Source organism: Diabrotica undecimpunctata, chromosome 5 (genome assembly GCF_040954645.1).
Source record: "Diabrotica undecimpunctata isolate CICGRU chromosome 5, icDiaUnde3, whole genome shotgun sequence".
Lineage (NCBI taxonomy): Eukaryota > Metazoa > Arthropoda > Insecta > Coleoptera > Chrysomelidae > Diabrotica > Diabrotica undecimpunctata.
The window spans coordinates 61,376,491-61,398,210 of NC_092807.1; the positions used below are offsets into that span (position 1 = coordinate 61,376,491).

Here is a 21,720-nt window from a genome sequence, read left to right on the forward strand (position 1 = left end):
ATTAGCATTTGTATAGTGGACGGTACCATTCTAGAATTACTAATGATCCGTAATTATCTATTATAGATGACATTCCTTGTGCGGTATCATTATTCTTATGTTTTAAAAACCATTTTTAAAACACAAGAATAATGTACACAACATATGAAAAAGCTTCACGAAAAGATCTAAGATAAACACAACAAAAGTAATAAGCAACGAAAAAGGAACATAGAATATCTGTAGTATTCACAATTGGGTTAATTTATTTAGGTTTATTGATTTTGAGTTACACAAAATCATTGTTCTCAAAAATAATACAATCAAAATTTTAGTATTTTCTATATAATTTGCTATTTTACATGCCAATACTGCAAACACGCTAAAGCACTTTGCAATTTGGTGAACGCGCCGATAAGAAGTAGGGACGGTACCTTCACCAAAATCTATTCATTCTGCTCATTTTTGGCTCTTTTGTGGTAGAAGTAGAATAGTACGATAATAAAAGATGTCAAGATGAAGTTTTTCTACCGATCTACTGAAGAGGAGCATTTAAACGATTAATCTGTACTAACTGTTATAGTCTCTTTTCGGATGTACATATACATATTAATAAATAGAAGATAATTACATAATATATTGTTTTTATACGACATTGTGTGTATATTTTTTTAATAAAAAGAATTACTAAAAACTTCTAAATGTTATCTAGAATAAAATATCCAATATTTTGTACATTTTCTATTTGAATTTTCGACTATATATTTCGTCGTGTATTTATGTATACGATTTAAAAAATAAATAAATATGTTTTTCGTTATTTATTAGAAGAAGCTGTTATGAGCTGATACATCTTCTTCTAAAAGTTTTAAAATACTAAAAGACGTATATATGGATCTTTACACATAAAACCAATGTTTGGCTTTAAATCTTTTTGCTAGTTTAGTTCTTCGTATTTCCTCATGTTCTTCTACAGGGGAGATGCTTAAAGCTAACTTCTGTAACACAAGAACAGGATTAATGTTATTTATTTATAGAAAAATAATTTCAATATTGTAAACATTATTTTAGATATCAAAAATTAATATTGTTCTGAAGCATTCTAGTCCAGGATATGATAATAAAAATAGAATAAAACCTCTGATTTTTTTTTATATGTATCGATTTGCTTGAAATTTTGACAGTATGTAGAAAAAATAAAAATCTTTAGTGAAGAAGCTGTTTTTTTAAATATCAGCACTTTTGTTTTTTTTTTCTGGTTATTGAGTTATTTTGAAGAAAGTGGATTTTTTGAGAAATTCCGAAAAAAGTGTCTACACTTTAAACTCTGACGTTTTTAAAACCATGAAGTAAATTACAAGTACAATGAACTAAATTTTAAATAAACAATAAATAGTTTTACCCTGGGTGGTTTTGAAGGGGGAGTTTGTTACTTTCTGCGTCACAAAAAATATAAGCGGTCTTTATTTTAGTTATAACTTTTCTTAATTTTCATGCAAATCACTTTTACTAATAGTTATTTTAAAGATTTTTTAAGATCTTTAAAAAAGATGGAGGGAATATTTTCAGCTGATACTGAATGGAAATCAAGCGAATACAATGGAGAAGGAAAGCCACAACAGGAGAGTATCCATGAGAAACACGGAAAATCCAAAAACTATAGAAAAAGAAAAACTGGAAGAAGCAATAAGAAAGATAAAGATTGGAAAAGCAGCAGGAAGTGATGAAGTAGCACCAGAAATGATGAAATATATAGGAGTAAAAGCAAAAGAAAAATTGTTATACATATATAACCTAATATGGAAGAGAAAAGTAATACCCAGAGAATGGACAAATGCAGTAATTATACCTATATACAAGAAAGGAAACACAAGATACTGTAGGAACTATAGAGGTATATCACTACTATGTGTAGCAGCAAAAGTATATGAAACCATAATAGAAAGGAAAATTAGAAAAGAAATAGAACATAAATTAGAGGATGTACAAAGTGGATTCAGGAAAGGACACAACACACAAGACCATATATTCACCATGCAACAAGTAATAGAAAAAGCCTTAAAGAAAAATAAAGAAATATATCTGAGCTTTATAGACATGGAAAAAGCATTCGACTCAGTCAAAAGAAAAGATATATGGGAAAGCCTAAAGAAGAAACAAGTAAGTGAAGAACTGATAGAAGCAACAAAGAGTATATACATGAAAACAACAAATACAGTAAGAATGTTAAATATACAGTCAGAACCATTCGAAACAACCCAAGGAGTTAGACAAGGGGGAAGCCTCAGCCCAGTACTATTCATAAATGTAATAGATGAGATAGTGAAAGAATGTAAGAAAACATTCAAGAAATACTGCATCGGTTGGAACAGAATGCAAATGATAAATGCTGAGATGTGTATATTTGCAGACGACATAGTATTAATTGCGGAAACTGCAGAAAAACTGAAATACAACTTAGAGAAATGGAACCTAGAAGCAAGCAAATACAACTTAAACGTAAACAAAGAGAAGACTTAAATAATGAAAATATCAAGGAAACAAGGGACGGAAGATCAAATAGAAGTAATGATAGACCAACAAAAAATAATACAGACAAATTCATACAAATACTTAGGAACAGTAATCAACAACAAAGGAGACATCGAGGATGATCTTAACAACAGATTGGAAAACACAGGAAAACTATTCCAAGCACTAAATAGAGGATTCCTTAATAACAAAGAAATATCAACAAAGACCAAGATGACAATATACAAAACAATATATAGACCTACAGTGACATATGGAGCAGAAAATTGGGTATTAAACAAAAGACATCAGAGCAGAATTCAGGCAGCAGAGATGAAATACCTCAGAAGAACGATAGGAGTAAAAAAAACTGATAGAATCAGAAATGAAGAAATAAGAGAAAGACTCAAAATCAAACCAATACTCGAGTCAATCAAAGAGAAAAAATTGGCATGGTTCGGACATCTAACCCGGATGGACAATAATAGACAAGTTAAAAGAGTGTGGGACGCCAAACCAATAGGAAAGAACAGAAGAGGAAGACCCATTAAAGAATGGAATAGTGACATCTCGCAGATACTGCAGAGTAAGGGTAAGACTTGGCAGGAAGTAACACAGATGGCATCCAATAGGAAGGAATGGAGAAAGTTCGTTAAGAGCTAGGACACCTCAGAAGACTGTCAAATATTGAAATGTAATGAATTGTATTTTAAACGGCCCAACACCGAAAGGTACAAATGGGTCTACTGATTAAGTAAAAGTAAGTAAAAAAGTTTGTACAAGTCTTCCATAAAAAACTTACCGTTTTTCGGTTATTCAACAACATATGTTTAGATTTTTTTATTCAATAAGTAAAAGTGTACTTTCGAGCAGCTATAACTTTGTTAATATTAAGTTTGCGGTAATATTAAAAAACCAATCTCTTTATGTTAGAAGCTTTATTTTTTTCATTCAGTTTTTCCGATAACATTTAAATTTTTGGAGTTATTCCCAAAAAATCCTTTAAAAACATGCTTTTTTGACGTATAATTATTAAAGTTTCAGCCCCAAAAATTAAAAAAATATTGAGTTCTCGAAAAAACTTTATAAACATTATTGTCTGACAATTTAATATTCTAGCGACTATCATAGTCTTTATGATTAACTTTTTCCACCCCGAGTTAGGGTGGTAACCACCTCCAGATTAAAATTAGATAATTACATAGGGTATAATTTGATTTTGAAGCTATTTTTTACGTTATGTCAAAATTTCAAGCAAAGCTGTCAAAATAAAAAGAATTCTGAGCAGAAAACCGTCATTTTCTGGACTATTATTGTGACATTTTAATAATTTAGTATTTTTATATCCGCCACAAAAAATCGCTGTCGTGGAAAATCTAGAATGTACCTCAACTGAGATTTATAAATCACAGAACTATATTAGATTTCCAATGGATGACATTGAATCTACATGTGTGATCACTCGTTTGCTTCGGGCGAGAACTAAATGACGAAAGTATCGTTATTGGATTTATCCGTAAACAAATCAGAGATTTCTTAAAGGACAGTTTTACATGATATTTGAGCAATAGTACCCAAAATCAATAGTACTTAAAATTAGAATCAATCGTACTCAAAATTCTCCAACATTTTCAGCATGTTTCTCGTTTTCAGCATATTCCTCGTTGTCTGACATTTTAAAAAAATTGAAAATTAAATATTATAGAAGACACTGCAGGCTAAGTTGGCTTTAGAATCGCGACTAAACAATCTTAAGTGGATGCATATCTATGCTTGTCCGTATGATTCATTGTGGTAGGCCACTATCGCATCGCGGTAAAAATACGAGAAATTGCGTTTTCTTAATCGCTGTGATTATTAATTCACAAATGGATTGACTTGTATTTGAAACAATGTGTTTAATCTTTGACTCTAAACAATCACGCGATTAAAAATTGCAAGTGGAGGGCTAGCCTAATGAATTTAAAGGGGACACTAAATGACGAAATAAAAAAACTTAAAATTTCTCTGGTATGAACATTTGTGAAGTATGGATGAGACGGGAACACCTATGAAAACTTGTAAATGGAAATCAAATAGAAGAATAAAAACGAGACTTCATATATTACAGTGGAACGTACCAATAAAAACAGCAATGAAAAAAGAGACGTCACTGAAGAAGATATATATGACAAGAAGAAATGGAGATTGGAATGTGATAAACAGTAAACAGAATTTGCTATATATAGCCACAGATAAGTAAGTAAGTATATACTGTTAGTTTATGTTGTAGCTTCTACAATCTTCAACGTAATATTTGGCAATTTTCTTTCTTTAACCTTCCTGATACCAGGTGGGGTGCTCCCGCACTCCACAATGCATATTTTCTTTGATACTTTGATACTATTTAGTTGTAGTTAGCCGAGTTTTATATACAGGTTGTTTGAATTATTGTTGCACTTTTCAAAAGTAAACATTGTTCGAAATAATTGTAACCAGTACTATTTCCAAATGGCGATGCAAGTTTCATCGCAAACAAAATGGATTCTTGATTTGGCTGACTAAATTGCTGCTTTAAATTGTGGTAATTGGAGTAAATTTTCCTGTTGTATACATGACCATATATTTCCCAATATTCCTGAAAATTTATTTGGTACATTTTTATTTGTTCAGATGAGAAGTTCGAGGGCTATATCAATGTAAATGTGGAAAAAGTGACGCTAGAAGTTATTATAAAGACAGAAAATAAATTTTAAATAATTCCAGATCAGGATGACAAGATATTTAATAATTCTGACAGCGAAGAGGAAATAATGGACGTCGGTTGCAAACTATGTTTTTTGGTAAAGATGTAACTATGTGGCAAAGGAAGCTACTACGAAGAAAAGAAATGGTTCGAACAATGTAATTGCGAAACCACCAGGATCTGCTTCACGGCAAGCAGCATGGCAGACCTCTTTAGGCTTTTCATCACTCCTGAAATTGTTGATGATCTAGTCACTTACACAAACCAAAGGGGTAGTTCAGAAATACAAAACAATAACAATCAAAATGGCTTGGCGTGGAAAAATGTACATGAAAAAGAAATATACTTATTGATAGGTTTACTAATATGTGCTGGAGCCCTAAAAAGTAACCGCGAACCAATAAAGACTGCTGTGAAATGACGATACTGTTTCAAACGTTTTTGTCAAATATCGAGTTTGATGCAATTACATGACATAAATATTAGACAAGAATAAAGAGAGATAAATAAATTGGCTATTTGAAATGTTTGCAAAAAATTGTCAGAAGCAGTACAATCCAGGCTTTTACCTAACAGTAGATGAGCAACTAGAGCCATTTCGAGGCAGGTGCATCTTTATAGTGTACATGAAAAGAAAATCTGCCAAATATGATAAAAATATTTAAGTTCTTGTGGCTTTAGAGACGTCATACTGTAAGCATTTACAAGTGCACCTCAGAAAAGTTGGAATCGCTGCAGAACGTGCAGAAAAAGGGCTGTATTAGACTTGATTTCTGTTTTGAATCCTGGTCGTGACATCACCATAGATAACTTTTTTATTTCCTTAGAAGATTTTAGTCAGTAGTTAGTATAGTGTTGTATTTACCAAAATTTAATAAGGCCATTATATAACTATCGTCCGAACATCATGATATGAATATTTCTAATGAAAAAAAAGGAAGCCAGAAACGATATTACATTATAACGCTATTAAGGGTGTGGTAGATACCCTAGACAATATGGTAGCAGAATATACTTGTAATATACAGTCTCAAAGGTAGCCAGCAATGTTGTTTATAAATTTAGTTGACATAGCGGCATTAAATGCTTTTGTTTTATCGAAAAATCTCAATCCCAAATGGAATTTAGCAAATTTGGATGAGAGACGGCTGTTTCTTTTAGAATTGGCAAACGAGTTAGTAGAATTTCATATAAGAAACAAAATTAGAGATCCTACTATATGTTTCAGATTAACTAAGAATATAAAGGATAATATAAAGAATGAATTAGATATCCTTGGGACCAACGGAAACAAAATCCTGGAGGACCACATTCAACCCAACGAAGAGCAGCTACAAAAGGGAAGGTTTTAACAAAGAGGAAGGTATTACGGGTGTCCAAGGACCAAAAACAATAAAGTCAAACGAACATGTTTCTAGTATAAGAGGAACGTATGTATACTACACACCATATATATGTTACAGTGTGTAAAGATTGTAAAAATTAACTGTAAATATGTATATGTTGTATACAAGACGAATTTTGTAGATATCAGTAATATACGCTTTTTTGTAACTTTTTATATTGTATTACTACAAACATCAAAGTAAAATAAATAAAAGATTACTATTATTACTATAGCACATAAAACATTAGTGATAAATTTATACAAATAAATAAACAGCATTTTCAATAACAAAACAGCTAGGGTGATGCCGCACCCCACCCGTTGCTGGACGTTTTAGAATTCATCCGGTATTAGGAAAGTTACCAAAACCTGCATGATATTTTTCCTATAAGGAAAAAAATAATTTTATTATTTTTTATATAACTTGTTTAACTATTGCTTTTATCTAATATCCTGCTGGAGACCTAAAGGTCAAAATTTCTGAATTTTCTAGTGCGTACAATATTATTTTTATTACGTGTCCAGCATTAAGTCTAGGCAGAAAAAAAATATGGTGGCATCGTATAAATGTCTAATTTATTAAGTTTTGACTGTGGTTACTTAACAATAGAATCCAGCTAAGTTATGACCATTAGAATTTGGAAATTATTTTTAATATTCTCAACTGCATAAATTTCTTCTTAGCTCAGAAATAAGAAATAGTTATTCTATTTTATATTTTATAGTTTTTTTACGTATTTTTAAATCTTTTTTTTGCCGTAACAAAACAAAATGATATAAGTTTATCAAGTTACGGAAATCCTTTTTGAGTCCTTAACAGATTTCAAAGTTGCCTAGATCTTTTCGCCCTGTAAATTGACAAATCCATTTTGTATACCCTTTTCAGCAAATAGGCTTCTATAAAAACCTATTACACACATTATACATTTTGTATTAAGTGTGAACAGTTTTCAATATTTAAAAATTTTAAAAGAATTTTTGGTCACCTATAAATAAAAACCTTTACTAACTGTTTTTGCTTAATTTTGGTTTTAAATATTTTGCCCTGGGAGACTTTAAGTATTTTTCTCAGTTTTTTTAGCAAGAGTATCAGCCACCTCATTATTAGCAATTCCTTTATGCAATGGCACCAATAGAAAACTTGCTTTGTTCTTCTTTGCCCGTTCTTTAAGGTATAGTTTGCAGTTTTAAACTGTTACGGACTCATAACTTATAGATTTCAGAGTCGTCAATGTCATTTGGTTGTTTAAGGCAATAAATATTCTAATAAAAAGAATAATCTAATAATAAATCTAATCGACATAACTGCTAAATATATAAACTCTGTTTCTAGCAGTTCTGCTTAAAACAATGTAGAAACATTTAAGTATTTTCTAATCTTTTGAATCTTATTTTGTCGAACATGCACTTAATGTATTTGGGCATTTTCATGGATTGCATTATTCAACATGTACATGTGATGAAGTTAGGTCTAGTATTGCCACTATGTCGAAACGGATAAAACCATATTGCATCATAATTTCTATAAAAGCGTGCTTTCTCTCTCACTCAAATTTCACGTGCCTATTTCTTATATATACTCTTTCCAATATTCTTTCCGTTAATCTTTCGCCACCTTTTCCAAAAATCTCAGCTGGTATATCACGTTTTCCTGAACTTTTGTTACTTTTTAGGTCTCTTATTATTTCTTTGACTTTATTCAAAGTTGGTCCCTCGCACGTCTTCATCTTCTCGCCAATTCTCATTTCCTTCGAGTTTCTCTTGTTGTGTTATTCGATATATTCCGCATATATGTTTTTTATGTAAACTCTACTACTTAGGTACGTACTATAATATATACTTAAGTTCGTACTTAAAATCTATACGACTCACGTCGTATAAATGCTCGCTTGCTTCTATAAATTTGATTGTTTTACTATTTTGTTAGCAAATTTTGCACTTTTCCTAATTCTGGTAACGAAATGTTAACGTAACTTTAACGCACCTTTTTTGTTTTTTTACAATTGACGGATTATTAATTTATTGTTTTACTTTGCGCAGAAGATATTAAAATTACATTTTACCTTTTGTCTTTATTCTATGGTACATAGACTAAATGGGTATCCCATTTTATGCTATGGTTCAAGCATTACATTCGTAAAAACTATCGCCCGACAAATAGAAACGCTGCTCTGCCACACCTACATATTTTTGTAGACTCCATTTAACAAATTCTGTTAACTGAGTATTTGTCCAAGAGATACAGAAAAACTTAAAATAAAACAAAATGGTTGGTAAACATTTGAAAATGTTTTCGTAAGTACATAATATTATATAAGTAAATTCCAATATATTCCCACGGACTTGTAAACTGCATAGAAAATTGAAATAAATATTATTTTTAATACATATAAAGGCATTTAATAAGAGAGGAGTACCCTACCCGGTGAATAAATAAAGGTTGTGAGAGATATGTATGAGGGAGCAACAACTAGTGTTACGACAGGTGTAAGAGAGACTGATAAACTTCATGTGAAAGTAGGATTGCAACAAGACTCAGTGCGTAGACCTTATTATTTATTCTTATTAGTTTTGGATAAGAAGCGAAACTACTGGGTAACATTCCCTGGTGCTTAATTTATGCTGATGATGTAGTGTTATAGGAAATAGTAAAAGAGACTTAAAAGACACACCGGAACAGTGAAGATAACCACTCGATGAAAAAGTACTAGTAAATTAATATTTGGATGGTAAAATTATTCTCAATTATAATATTTTTAAGTACCTAGGATAGGTATAACAAAGTAATGGGGAAATATATGGGAATGCAGGTAGTAGAATTGGGGTTGGATGTATAAATTGGAAGAAATCGAGTCTTGTATTGTGTGTCAGAAAAATTTTAATAAAGCTGAAGGGAAAATTCTATAAAACTGCCATAAGTTCTGCTATGATATCTTCCTCTTTGAATACCGTGCCCAAGTTTTAGGCGTGAGTAGCTTCCATGACGATTTGCCGATATCGTTCTCGATCTTGCGCGGCATTTAATAATTCATCTGCTAATAAGCCAGTCCATTGACAAAGGTTTCGGAGCCATGAGTATTTCTTCCTAGCAATTACTCTTTTTTAGTCGATCTTTTCGTTGAGTATCAACTGCATTATCCTGTATCTGCTTCCTCTCATTATATGCCCCAGATATTCGAGTTTTCCCTTTTTTAATATCTTTATTAAGTCGCCTTCACCTTGACCTACTCTGTTCAAGACTTCTCTCTTCGAAATGTGTTAAACCATGATATTCTAAGCATTATATTATCTTCTTCATCATGTTAACCTTCATAATCCAGGTTTAATATACATACACTAATACAGGATACACATAACATTTTAGGAACTTAATTCTCAGCTGTAAGTTCAGCTGAGAATTACTCAGAATAGATCTAAGTTTTATAAACGGTCCTCTTGCAATTTCTATACAAGTTTTAATTTCTTCATCCAGATTAAGTGTCTCGTTTATCCAACATCCTTGGTATTTAAACTGGTTAACTTTCGTTATCGGTTCATTATTGACAATCACTTGTATAGCGTCGAGGTCTTGTTTACTAACCACAAGTAACTTTGTCTTTGCTTGCTATGATGTAGAGAACTGAATATTGAGCAGTTAAAGATACAGAGGAATGACTAATTTATGTGGCCTAAATGAGAATACTTAGCTCAATGAAAGAAGTGACAAAAGGGGATAAAATTGGGTATGGACATGTAGGTAAAGAGATTAATATTGATATCACCCAAGATGAAAACAGGGAGAAATCTGATAAGGGAAATCAACCCTGTAAAATGTTGGAGTAAAGAGAATGATGGTGATAAAATAGTAAAGTAAAAATAAAAAATATATGTAGAATAATATTTAAAATCGTATCGAAAATTTAGCAAAAATACAAAAAAGAATGAAAATTAAACTAAAAAATCGATTAGTTTTGTATTTAAACGTTGAATTTATAATATAAGGGTCAAACTTATTCTAATATTCTATATTGTATAACTATATTATTTACCTCAGTAAAGGATCCTTTCGTTTTACAAATTTGTATTATTGCAAACAATGGAATCATTATGATAGAGGAGAGAGTTAAACCCCAACCAATCCATTCTGCCCATGATGGATAGAAGTAGTCATTATAGTGTAGAGGTTCATGATGAAATAGGCCAAATAGCACTACACCCTGAAAAATAAAGTATTATAAATAATTTAAGGAAAATAAACAATATTTCTAATTTTCGGAGAATATAGCACAGATCTTCTTCATCTTGAGCCGTTACCACTTGGTCATCTGCAAAGCTTAATGTGTACAAGAAGTTGTCCCGGATTGGTATTTCCATCCCTTCATATTTCCTTTTCCGTAGTTTTAATATTTGTTCGAGGAATATCTTTAACAGTGTCGGAGATGTAGAGCATCCCTGCAATAAGCCTTTTGTGGTCTTAAATTCGTTGGAGTATGTATTGCCGGTTTTAACTCTTACCTTGCTGTTATTGTAAAGGTTTTTTATGGCTTCTAATAATATCTGAGTTATTCTGATTTCCTTCATCGTGTTCCATATTTGTTTTCTGGGGACCGTGTCATATGCATTTTTTAAATCTATGAATGCCATGTGTACTGGTCTATTTTTTGCAATTTTTTTTTTTCAATTAATTGTTGGAGTGTATATATGTGGTCTATGCAAGATCTTCCTGCGGTGAACCCTGCCTGATCTTCTCCGATTTTATTTGAGTTAGATTTTTCCAGTTTTTCTTTTAGTCTTTTTCCTCTGTATCTCAGTATCTCAATCTGTTCTTTACTCTGATTTTGTTGTTGTTCCTGTTCTGTGTCTGTCTCTATGAAATCTGGGCGGTTTTCTGTGAGTAGTTCTTTATAGTAGTCTTCCCACTCTTTTTCTGATATGTATTGTATTTGGACCTTTTCGTTGTTATTCTTCTTTAAAGATTTCAGTATTTTCCAGGATTCCGAATTCCTTGTCCTAGAATATCTTCAGGCTATCCAATAATATATTTATATATATATATATATATATATATATATATATATATATAGAAATATATATATAGAATGTCATAAACATTCCTTGTTACATAGGAGGAACAAGTAACAAGGAATGTTTATAACATTCTATATATAAATTATTGGATAGCCTGAAGATGGTCTAGGAGCGAAATTGATTAAAATTAATTTATTCGAGCATTCAGAGTTATATTACTATACATTTGGTGCAACTCAACGACTGTAAATAATTATAATTTTTTTTATAAAATCCATTCTTTTAGGGATAATAGAGCGTACTTTCTTCATGCATATGATAAAAATATAATATGGAAAATTTAATGAATTTAATAAGTATACTCCATTAGATTTTAATATTTTCAGTAGATTTTAAAATTTAAGTGTATTTAAAATTGTTTCATTAAATTTATGACTATTAAAATGTAAAATGTATTGAATTAATGCACAAACTTAAATTTTTAACTTCATTACAGAGAAATGTTGAAAAATAGTTGTTTTATTGTAAATAAACAATGTTGAACATTTTAAATTATTTTTATTCCTAAACATTTTTCGTTTGTAATAATTTTTAATGTCAAAAAAAAATATTTGACTCTTGAGTAAAAATCACATATTTTAAAACACTTTATATACAACTTATAATATTATTCAGATATTATGCCACAAACCAAGATATTGAGATCATGGTCCTCCTCCGTATGTCAAGAGCGATTGACGCTCTCAGAAAAAGAAAATGGGCTTAAAAATCCAGTAAAATGTATAATGGGCCAAGATTAAATGTGCAGTGGTTGGCCAAAAAAAATATGGAAATCCCTTTCATCTCTAACAAAAGTTAGTAGGTCACTGGTTTTTTGCAAACAACTTAAGGATAAACTTATTCATTATTGTTTAGTCATAGAATCGTCAATCTTTTGCCTTACACAAACAGATTTACGAAGAATAGCTGTACAATTAGCTGAAAGAAATCACGTTTAGCACCATTTCAAACATGAAATGACTGAGCAAAATGGCCAAGCCTTTTTTTAAAATATCGCAAAAAGAAATTACCAGAACGAAAACTAACTTACAAGTCATTTGTAAGAGCTTTATAATTCAGTAAAGAAAAAGATGAAAGTGGTATCATACGGTCAAAAGTGGTTAAAGTAATTGGTTTGCGTGGAAAAAGGCAACTTGCTGCACTGATATCTGCTGAACTTGGATATCTCATTACAATCGTTGCCTGTATGAACGTAACTGAAATCTTCATTCCCGTTTAGTCATTTTTTCACGAAATAATTTGAGCGATAAACTGAAAAAAGTGGCTCCATCGTGAACCATATTTGTGGTTTATCCCTGAGGATGTATAGAAGCTAATGTATTTAAAATATGGTGTCAACACTTTATAGCATTTGTAAAACGTTCTAAAGAGAATCCTGTTCTTCTGATCTTAGACGCACATTTCAGTCACACTCAAAATATTAATGTATTCATATGATCGATTTAACCAGCTAAAACTAAGTTTTAATTGTATCACTTTTACCCCACTTAGCACATAAAATATTACCACTTGACATGACATTTAAGGGATTTCTTAAAGTCATGTACATCAAAAAAATTCAACAATGGTTGCGATATTAGCCGGCTAGTAACCAGCCGACAGTAACCGCCCTGTTAGTGATTATGTTGTAATGGAGCTTTTTGAAAGAGCCTACAATAAATGTCAGAAGGCAAAGATAGCTATCAATGGCTTTAGAGATACTGGAATTTTTTATTAACAGAAACATATTCCCAAAATCTGAGTACATTGTGTAGGCACGTAAGAATCAATAGCTTGCTCCAAATTCTACCATTTCTCAAGAACTAGACGAGCAGATAGGGTTTTCCCAGTGAAACTAAATTGAATGATGTTGAAGTTGACCTGGCTGTACTATCAACATTAAGAGCATATTATTTAGTTGTTCCGTGAAAGTCATATTAATGCTGTCAAGCTAACCTGTCATCCCTAGAGAAACTAAACTCCATCCAAAGCCAACCTCAGAATAAACATGGATCACAGCAAAATTCTTTTCATACAAGTCAAAACTATACCAAAAATTTATAACAGAGCTTTTACAAGGTGGCGTAAAGATACCAGTTCAAAACTTATACCTTCTTCTTACAAATCGCAATTAGAAGAGGCTGCAACAATTACAGAGGAAAACGTAACTAAGGCTAGTAAACAACCGACATAAATATAATAGAGGTCGAGGTTCAAAAGTCTACTGTTACAAAAAAAGAGGAAGCTAAGAAAAATCTAGAAAAAGGGAGAATTTAGCTCCGGTGAAAACTCGAACGACACCATATTCTTAGGTTATTCTGATTTAGAAATTCCACCAGGTGTATCTTCGGTAACAGCAGAAGAGGATGTGGAGTGTTTGTTTTGCTGCGTTAAATTTTCAGATGACTTCAAAGAAGAGCGTTGGGTTAAATGCCCATGTGTGTACTTACTTTGAGTATGCAGGGGCAAAAGAACTTGAACTTGACTGTCAAGTATTATATTTTGAATGTAAAATTATAATTTTTATCATTTAAATTGTTAGTGTTATTATTTTTTTGTTTTCTTAAAATTGTCTCTGATATTTTTTTGGGGCCCACATTTGGAAACATTTCTCAAACTCACAAAAATGCAATGTTTAAGAAAAAAAAAATTACACGCCTACAAAATAAAAAAATATAAATAAAAGGGACACCTATGTAGAACATAGTAAAATATATATTGCAAAATGTTTTATTTTTTTTTTAAATTTGAATTTTTTAAAATTTAAAATTAAAATTGGGGCCCAGGTTTAGGCAATTTTCTCTATATATAACAAATTTTCGTTATAGGTGTTCAGTTGTAGCATTACAAAAGTGGTAATCTGTAATAATTATTAACTGTTGGCAACTATAAAATGACTATTTTTGACAAAACAATTGTTGCATATGATTCCAAATTACAGGTATATAATGTAGAAGTTATTACAACCGGAGTTTATAGTTAAAAAAGCAATGTGCATCATGGTTGACAGTTAAAGATTGGATATTTAAAATTTTATGCAATAAACATATGCAATAAAACGCTCTGAATAAATATAGTAAGGTAATTTTTAAATATAGCTAGAAGTGCTTTTAATAAGATGAAAGCAATATTATGCAATCGAAAACTTAACATCGAAATTAAAACTAGAGTATTGAGATGCTACGTGTGCTCTCTCCTGTTGTATGGAGTTGAGGCCTGGAGAATTACAGAGGTGACAGAGAAAAACTCAATAACTTTGAAATGTGATGTTATCGAAGAATGTGAAAAATAACTTGGACACCACACATAACAAATTCAGAAACGCTACGAAGAATGAAAAAGATAAAGAAATACTTAATACTATAAAGAAAAGAAAAATGAGCTACTTTGGTCACATACTAAGAAACGAGAAATACGAATTAATGCGGCTGGTCATACAAGGGAAGGTGGAAGGCAAAAGAGGACCGGGGAGAAGACGCACGTCCTGGCTGAAGAATATGAGACAATGGAGTGGAAAAACGTCAATAGAAAGTTTCAGAACGGCTGTAGATAGAGTCAAATGAGCCATAGTGATCGCCAATGTTCTTAGGGATGGGGCACGTTAAAAAGAAGAAGAATTTTTAAATAGGCCTTTCAAAGAATTTCTGTTCATATTTTTATTAAAAAAAATAATGTTCTTTTTTCGACCACAGGTTATTTAGAATCAACAATTTCAAACATGTCATTAATTTTAGTCATAGATTACTTTTGTTCTCATGTAATAGCTACTTATTTTACTAACGGATTTGTAGTAAATATAAATACGTTTAACAATGTTATCTACTTATCTTCTACTACTTACTATAATAAAAGATGGACTAACAAATTTCCAACAAACCCTCCAATACAATCCTGGTTTCGTACCAAGCATTGCTTCTACATCTTGCGAAAATTTATCAAGACCTAAAAATTAAACACGTAAGAAATTAATCCATTTAGTTTTTTATGTATTTTACCATAAAACCATGAAACAGCAACTGCTTCAAAAATTGCTGAGCACAGGAGTGAAATTCCTGCTGAATAAGTGTCAAACAAGTGAAACATATAAATACCACCCTAAAACAAATGCCCAAATTAAAAATTATCAGATAAATATGTAATGTCGATAATTATAATTGTAAAAATGGATATTTGTGTACAATATATACAATAATTGAGGAGCATACATGCAAAAACCGATATATCCACTTTTTCCAAATTTGAAATAAAAGCCAAAAACTTGTACAGCAAAATCCCATAACAATTTAAAGACACGTCATATTGGAAATAAATAGTAGTTATGTCACGTAATAAAATTCTAGAATTTTAATATAGTATCATTTTTTACTGTTTTTATTTTTTAGTTTTTTTTTTAATGTATCGGGTTTTTCTTGAAAACAGAAAATTATCGGTATTTGCATGAAATATCTTTGCAAGAGCACCATATTTCTGTTGTTAATAAAAGAAAATAAACGAACTAAAATGTAGAAAATTATCTTTATTATAAGTATTTACCAATTTAAAAAAGTAAAAAGCTTTGGTTCCTCTTCCAGGCACTCACATGTCTCCCCTTCCGCTTCGTCTTCATCCTTTTCATTTGAACTTTTGCCATTAAGTAATTCTCAGTACCAGTCAAGTTCTTGTAATTTCTTCCAATCTTTATCAAACTGATGATTTAATGAGTGTTTAAGGGATTTTTTTTACTTTTCGGGGATACCCCGTTTTTCAAAATTGTCCAACATACTGGTAAAATAATAGTTTTGGAATAATCTTATTTTTATGAATTTGCCATTATTAAATTTTTTTATTATAATCTTCTTTGTATCAGCTAGCGCGTTCAGTTTTTTTAAGCCAACTTTAAGCTCTTTTATATTAAACAATCTTTTGTTTAATATTTTTTTAACATTTTTTAACAACTCCAATTTGTTTAAAAATGTTTCCATATTTATCTCTAGAGAGAATTGAAGTTTTTTTTCTTAGAAGCTCTTTTACTCTCCCAAATTTTTTATCTACTGGCAAATACGAGTGACCCCTGACTGTAAATACAAGTAATATTTCTGTTACTTGAACTGGAGCTATAAATCTAAGACAGAAGTACAGCAAATGAATAATATGGGAGTTTTTGTTTTGTTCAATTCATCTGTCGCAAACGAGGCGAATATTATCGTACTCTAAAGAATCCAAATTATGTACAAGTACCTATTTCAATTGATGCCCTACCTGCCTGATCTTCAGTCCACGTAAAAAAAAGTTGGATGGTTGGACTGGCTATCAACCGCATCGGTAATAGGTGTTTTGGGGCCTGGGTGCACCTGCTGCATATCAAAGCATAATGTTATAGAATTTTCAGGAGTTTGTTGTAGCAGACTACAAAAAGCATTATCCCCCTTTTGGTAAATACTCAACTCAGTAAGAAACTGTTTTTTTACCTCGTTAATTTCCGTTCTAATTTTGAATTTATTTCTATTACATTGTGCGCATACATCTAATGCTGGAGTAGAAAACCCAATGTTAAAATCATTAATGAATATCCTCCTAAACATCCTAAAATTTACATTATGCTCAGGGTCGCATTGAGTGAGGTACATACCATATAATTTATTTAAGCTTAGATCAGCGGCCACATAAATTCTTGCTTTCTTTCTATTATAATGACTTTCGCTTCCTTGTAGTTTACTTATAAACTGTCTTATTTTATTCTTGTTGACAATAGATTTTGTGGAAACGTGATCTCCACCCTGATTTTTTTTGGGATATTTCCGTCTGACAATGTTTTAGCAACGTAGTTTATGCGATCTTTTTTAATACTTACACATTTCAAGAAAAATGCCTGGCATACCTGAACTCTTTTCATTCTAACTCTTTTCGACAAGAAGTACCTAGTGTATGGAAAAGTTACGCCCCTTGACTGCTCGTTCAGTTGTCTGTCTTTTCCCTTCAATTGGAACTACTGAAATGTAATGACACAATTTGATATCCTATTCCGACCTCACATTATTTTCAAAAATTCAGATTTGAGCCACTCTACTGGTATTTTTCCTGCTTTGTATATTTCATTAAATATTTCAGTTATAGTTTTTATTTGTCCTACATCTAATAGCTTCAACAGTTCTGCAGGAATTTCATCAAGTCCCGGTGCCTTTCCATCTTTCATTTGTCTGAATACTGCCGTTATTTCTTCTGGTAGGATTTCGGGACCTGAATTTTCTTCAATGGTGGGCTCTTCTATTGTTATAAGGTCATGGAAAAGCTTCTCCAAGTATTCTTTCCATACTTTCTTTTTATCTTCGTTGGTTATGGCAAGATTGCTTCATCATCTGTTATTTTTCCGCTGTAACTAAATATTATTTAGTATGGGGTAATTATAAATATAGGGATAAGTTGAGTTAATTTATAAACTGTATTCAGTTCCAATTAATTGTCTATACAACATAATATTATAATGTCCACTATCATAAGCTTCTTTACACATTTAATATCTTTGACTGCTACATATCTTTTTAAGGTAACACACTTATGATAACTTTTCCATGGATGTTTGGTTTTTCATATTGTTCTTCTTTTTAGATGAACTGATGATGCTTACTGATTAGTAAGCGAAACGTCTTCAATAAATAGATTAAGTAGTCAAGACAAAGACACATTCTTTGTCTTTTATTTCTCCGCTTTGACCGAAAATCGAGTGTTCCCTAATTTATATATATATATATATATATATATATATATATATATATATATATATATATATTCTAACGTTTCAGTACCATAAGGGTCACCAATTTAGCACTACGACGCATTCTCCACTCTCCTGTCAATTTATCGCTTTGAGTTCCAAATATCATTCTAAGAACCTGCCTTTTAAATACCAGCAGCATATTTATTTCTCGCTACTGTAGAGTTTATTGGTCATTTCTATATGTAACAACTGGGCGAATAATTGACATGTACAGTCTTAATTAAAATTTTTTTTAGCAGATAAGATCTTAGTAATGAAGATAGGGACTATAATGCTCTATTTTCTGCAGCTATTCTTGCTGAGACCTCTTTTCCTATGTGATTGTCATCTATGATTAGCGTCCCCAGATATTTAAACTCTTTGACTACTTCGAAGTTTTGGTCATTAATATTTATGTTCTGCTTAACTCTTGGTCTTGGATTTTTGGTTATTAGCGTGTATTTCGCCTTCTCTTCATTTGTTCGAAGACTCCTACCTACCTCTACCTCTTTTATCATCGAGTTCTAAACACACCTCTCTCACATCTCTTGTAGAATCAACGACTGCATCTAGATCGCCACCAAAGGCCAACAATAGGTTTGATCCTCGATTCGCAAATCTTCCTGTCAAGTGAGACGATATTTACTTACATATTCTAAGGCTAAATTTAATAGCAACGCTGATAAGAGATCTTCTTGTCTAAGTCCTAATGTTATACTAAATGGTATCGATGTTCTGTTTCCTATCTTTACCTGTGCATATGAGTCGGTCACGCATATTTGAGTTAGTTGAGACTAATTTCTTTGTATATTAATTTCTACCATTGTTAGTCATAGTCTACTTCTCATCATTTCATCATTTAAATGATTGGGGAATTCTACAGGCCCGAGAGATTATTACTAGAAGCATCTATTCATACATTTATGCTGAACCTTTTCTGATTTTTATTTTCTGTTAAAATGACGATTATCACCAAAATAGATATAATAATGTATATTAGGCATTATAAAAATTACGTATAAAATTACATCTTTGTAATTTACAATCTTTGTAAGTGAAAAGGATTCAAGTTTTCATTATACAAAATGCTCCACACAGAAGATTTTAAAATAATGAAATACATTGCGGTCAATCTTTTTACGCTTATTTAGGGATTTGCTTCAACTTACATTACAACCTCAAATCACAAATGTGATTTGTGGATAAAAGTAGAAAACTACTAGTTATGGATAAATTCCACAACTAGTAGTTTTCTTATATAAAGAGCGTTTGTTGACACCGTACCATGTATACCTACCCAAAGTTCTCTGTAAAATATAACTTAGTGTTTACTTACCGGTGTGACATTTATTAAAGCTACACAAAAGGAACATATAATGATTCCTAGAGTAAAAATTTCTCTGGAGTATTTCTTATTTTTAAAAAAACTGGAAAATTCATCCATTAGGCCAGTTATGACACATTCCAAGCCGCCCATCTAAAATAAATTTTCATATCTATAACAATAATTAACTTACTTAATTAATAAAGACTAGCAACAAATGACATATGAAGTTTAGCAACATAAGGAAAAAATTTTTATTAACCTTCAAAATTTTTGATACAGTGCTGATTTTTTTTATTTAATAAACACTAATAACATTAACCTATACCTATACTAATAAGATAAAACACCTTAAGAACATTACAAACTGATAGAACAATATGATCTTATTACAAAAACTCAGGATGAACCTACTAGTATCCCTTAGGTTATGTTAAACTCTGTTTTTCTCTTAACTATCTCGAAGGGTTCTTTTAGCCTCTTGAGTCTTTTAGCCAGATCCATGTTGTGAAGAAGTTGAATAGCCTCAACATTGACATGTTGAAGAAGTCGTTGTTCTTAACTATTAGCAAATTATGCAATGGTCTTGTCAACAGTATCTACTTCTAGCTCCCTATGGAGGCCACTGTTCTTATAGTACGAAGGAGCGGCGACAATGCTTCTTAGCAATTGGTTTTGAAATCGCTGGACAATTTCTAAATTTACTATCACAACCCCATAGCTAAATCCGATATGTATAGATTGTCTTTCCGATAGCCCATAATTTTTTTCTACTTGATGTTAAGCTGTTATCTTTTGTCTAATATAATGTCCAAATATTTTGCTTGTTGGCATATGATATCTGAGTGTTATTAACATTAACAGGACTGTTAATTTTGTTTTGTTTGTAAAATTTATGTGCACTGACTTTGTTTTATCTAATTTAATTCGGCAGCATTTAGTTCAATTGTTAAAACTGTTAACAGAGGTTTTCAGTGTTCTTGTTGCTTCTAAATGATATTAACTAATGGATATCACGAATTTATAATAGGTACAGAACTGGTCCGATCACACTACGTTTTTGTACAGTTTTATTGATTTCCTTTTTTTCCGAGTAGGCTTCTTCTTCCTTAACCCTAATAAGTCTATCTGATATATACGATTCCAATAATTCTGTATATTTAGTTGACAAAATCCTACATCCTCCTGGCAAAGTCCTTCGTGTCATACTTTATCAAAAGCTTGCGTCATGTCGAGGAAGACAGCGAAGCAAACTTTCTTTTTTTATAGTGATCTCTCTATTATATCTATTATATTCGTTATTTTATAGACTTGGTCGATGGTTTAATGACTTTTTCAAAACACAAATTTTCTAAATTATAGGTAGTAAGAAAATCTACCTGTACGATGATACACATTATGAGATCTGCTTCTTTCCATATCTTGGAAATTGATCTTAATCTGAACAAGGCATCTATGAGATATGTCAGCTTTACTGTGGCTTTTCAAGGGAGTTGTTTTAAGATTTCTCAAGTAATTAAATCCAACGCAGGTACTTTTCTGGGATTTATGTTTACTTTAATTTCATTGGCAGGTCTTATGTGACTAGTTCAATTTCACCTTGATCCTCTAACTTTTTTGGGCTAAAGTGCTTTCACGAGATATTAAGCAAAATTAGCCTTCTTCAAATTGCTTTTTTCCCAGCTTCCATTCGAATTTTTTTATTGAAAGATTTTGCAAGATCTTTCGTTTTAATTTCTTAGTGCCTCTCCAGGGGGAACAATCAGTTGTGAATTTATTTGTCAGTGGTCTTAGATATTTACTAGTTGACTAATTTTTATTTTTTTATTTTCCTTTAAGCTGTTGAGTAGCATTATTTAGTTTGATTTTATCAGATAAAGCTCTAGAGCACTACCAGATCCATGTGAGTTTTCTTTTCTCCACGATAAGTTTTCTAATTTTTTGAAGGGTATGGATCGGTTAAGGTGAGTTATTCCATGCAGCTTGCCGAATTTTTTTAACGAAATATTCCGTTT

At 31.3% G+C, this 21,720-nt stretch overlaps 1 protein-coding gene across 1 annotated transcript in view; it reads right to left on the bottom strand.

Annotated features, from left to right (window-relative positions):
• Positions 1–878: 878 nt before the first annotated feature.
• The window catches only part of LOC140442216 (sodium-dependent noradrenaline transporter-like), a 340,132-nt gene continuing 319,290 nt past the window's right edge, over positions 879–21,720 (bottom strand). Inside the window, exons 13-17 of the mRNA XM_072533294.1 lie at positions 19,718–19,858; positions 15,644–15,743; positions 15,490–15,590; positions 10,631–10,798; positions 879–977 (exon numbers count right to left, since the gene is read on the bottom strand). Coding sequence (XP_072389395.1) covers positions 879–977; positions 10,631–10,798; positions 15,490–15,590; positions 15,644–15,743; positions 19,718–19,858 — 609 coding nt within the window. The remainder of the gene's footprint in view (positions 978–10,630; positions 10,799–15,489; positions 15,591–15,643; positions 15,744–19,717; positions 19,859–21,720) is intronic.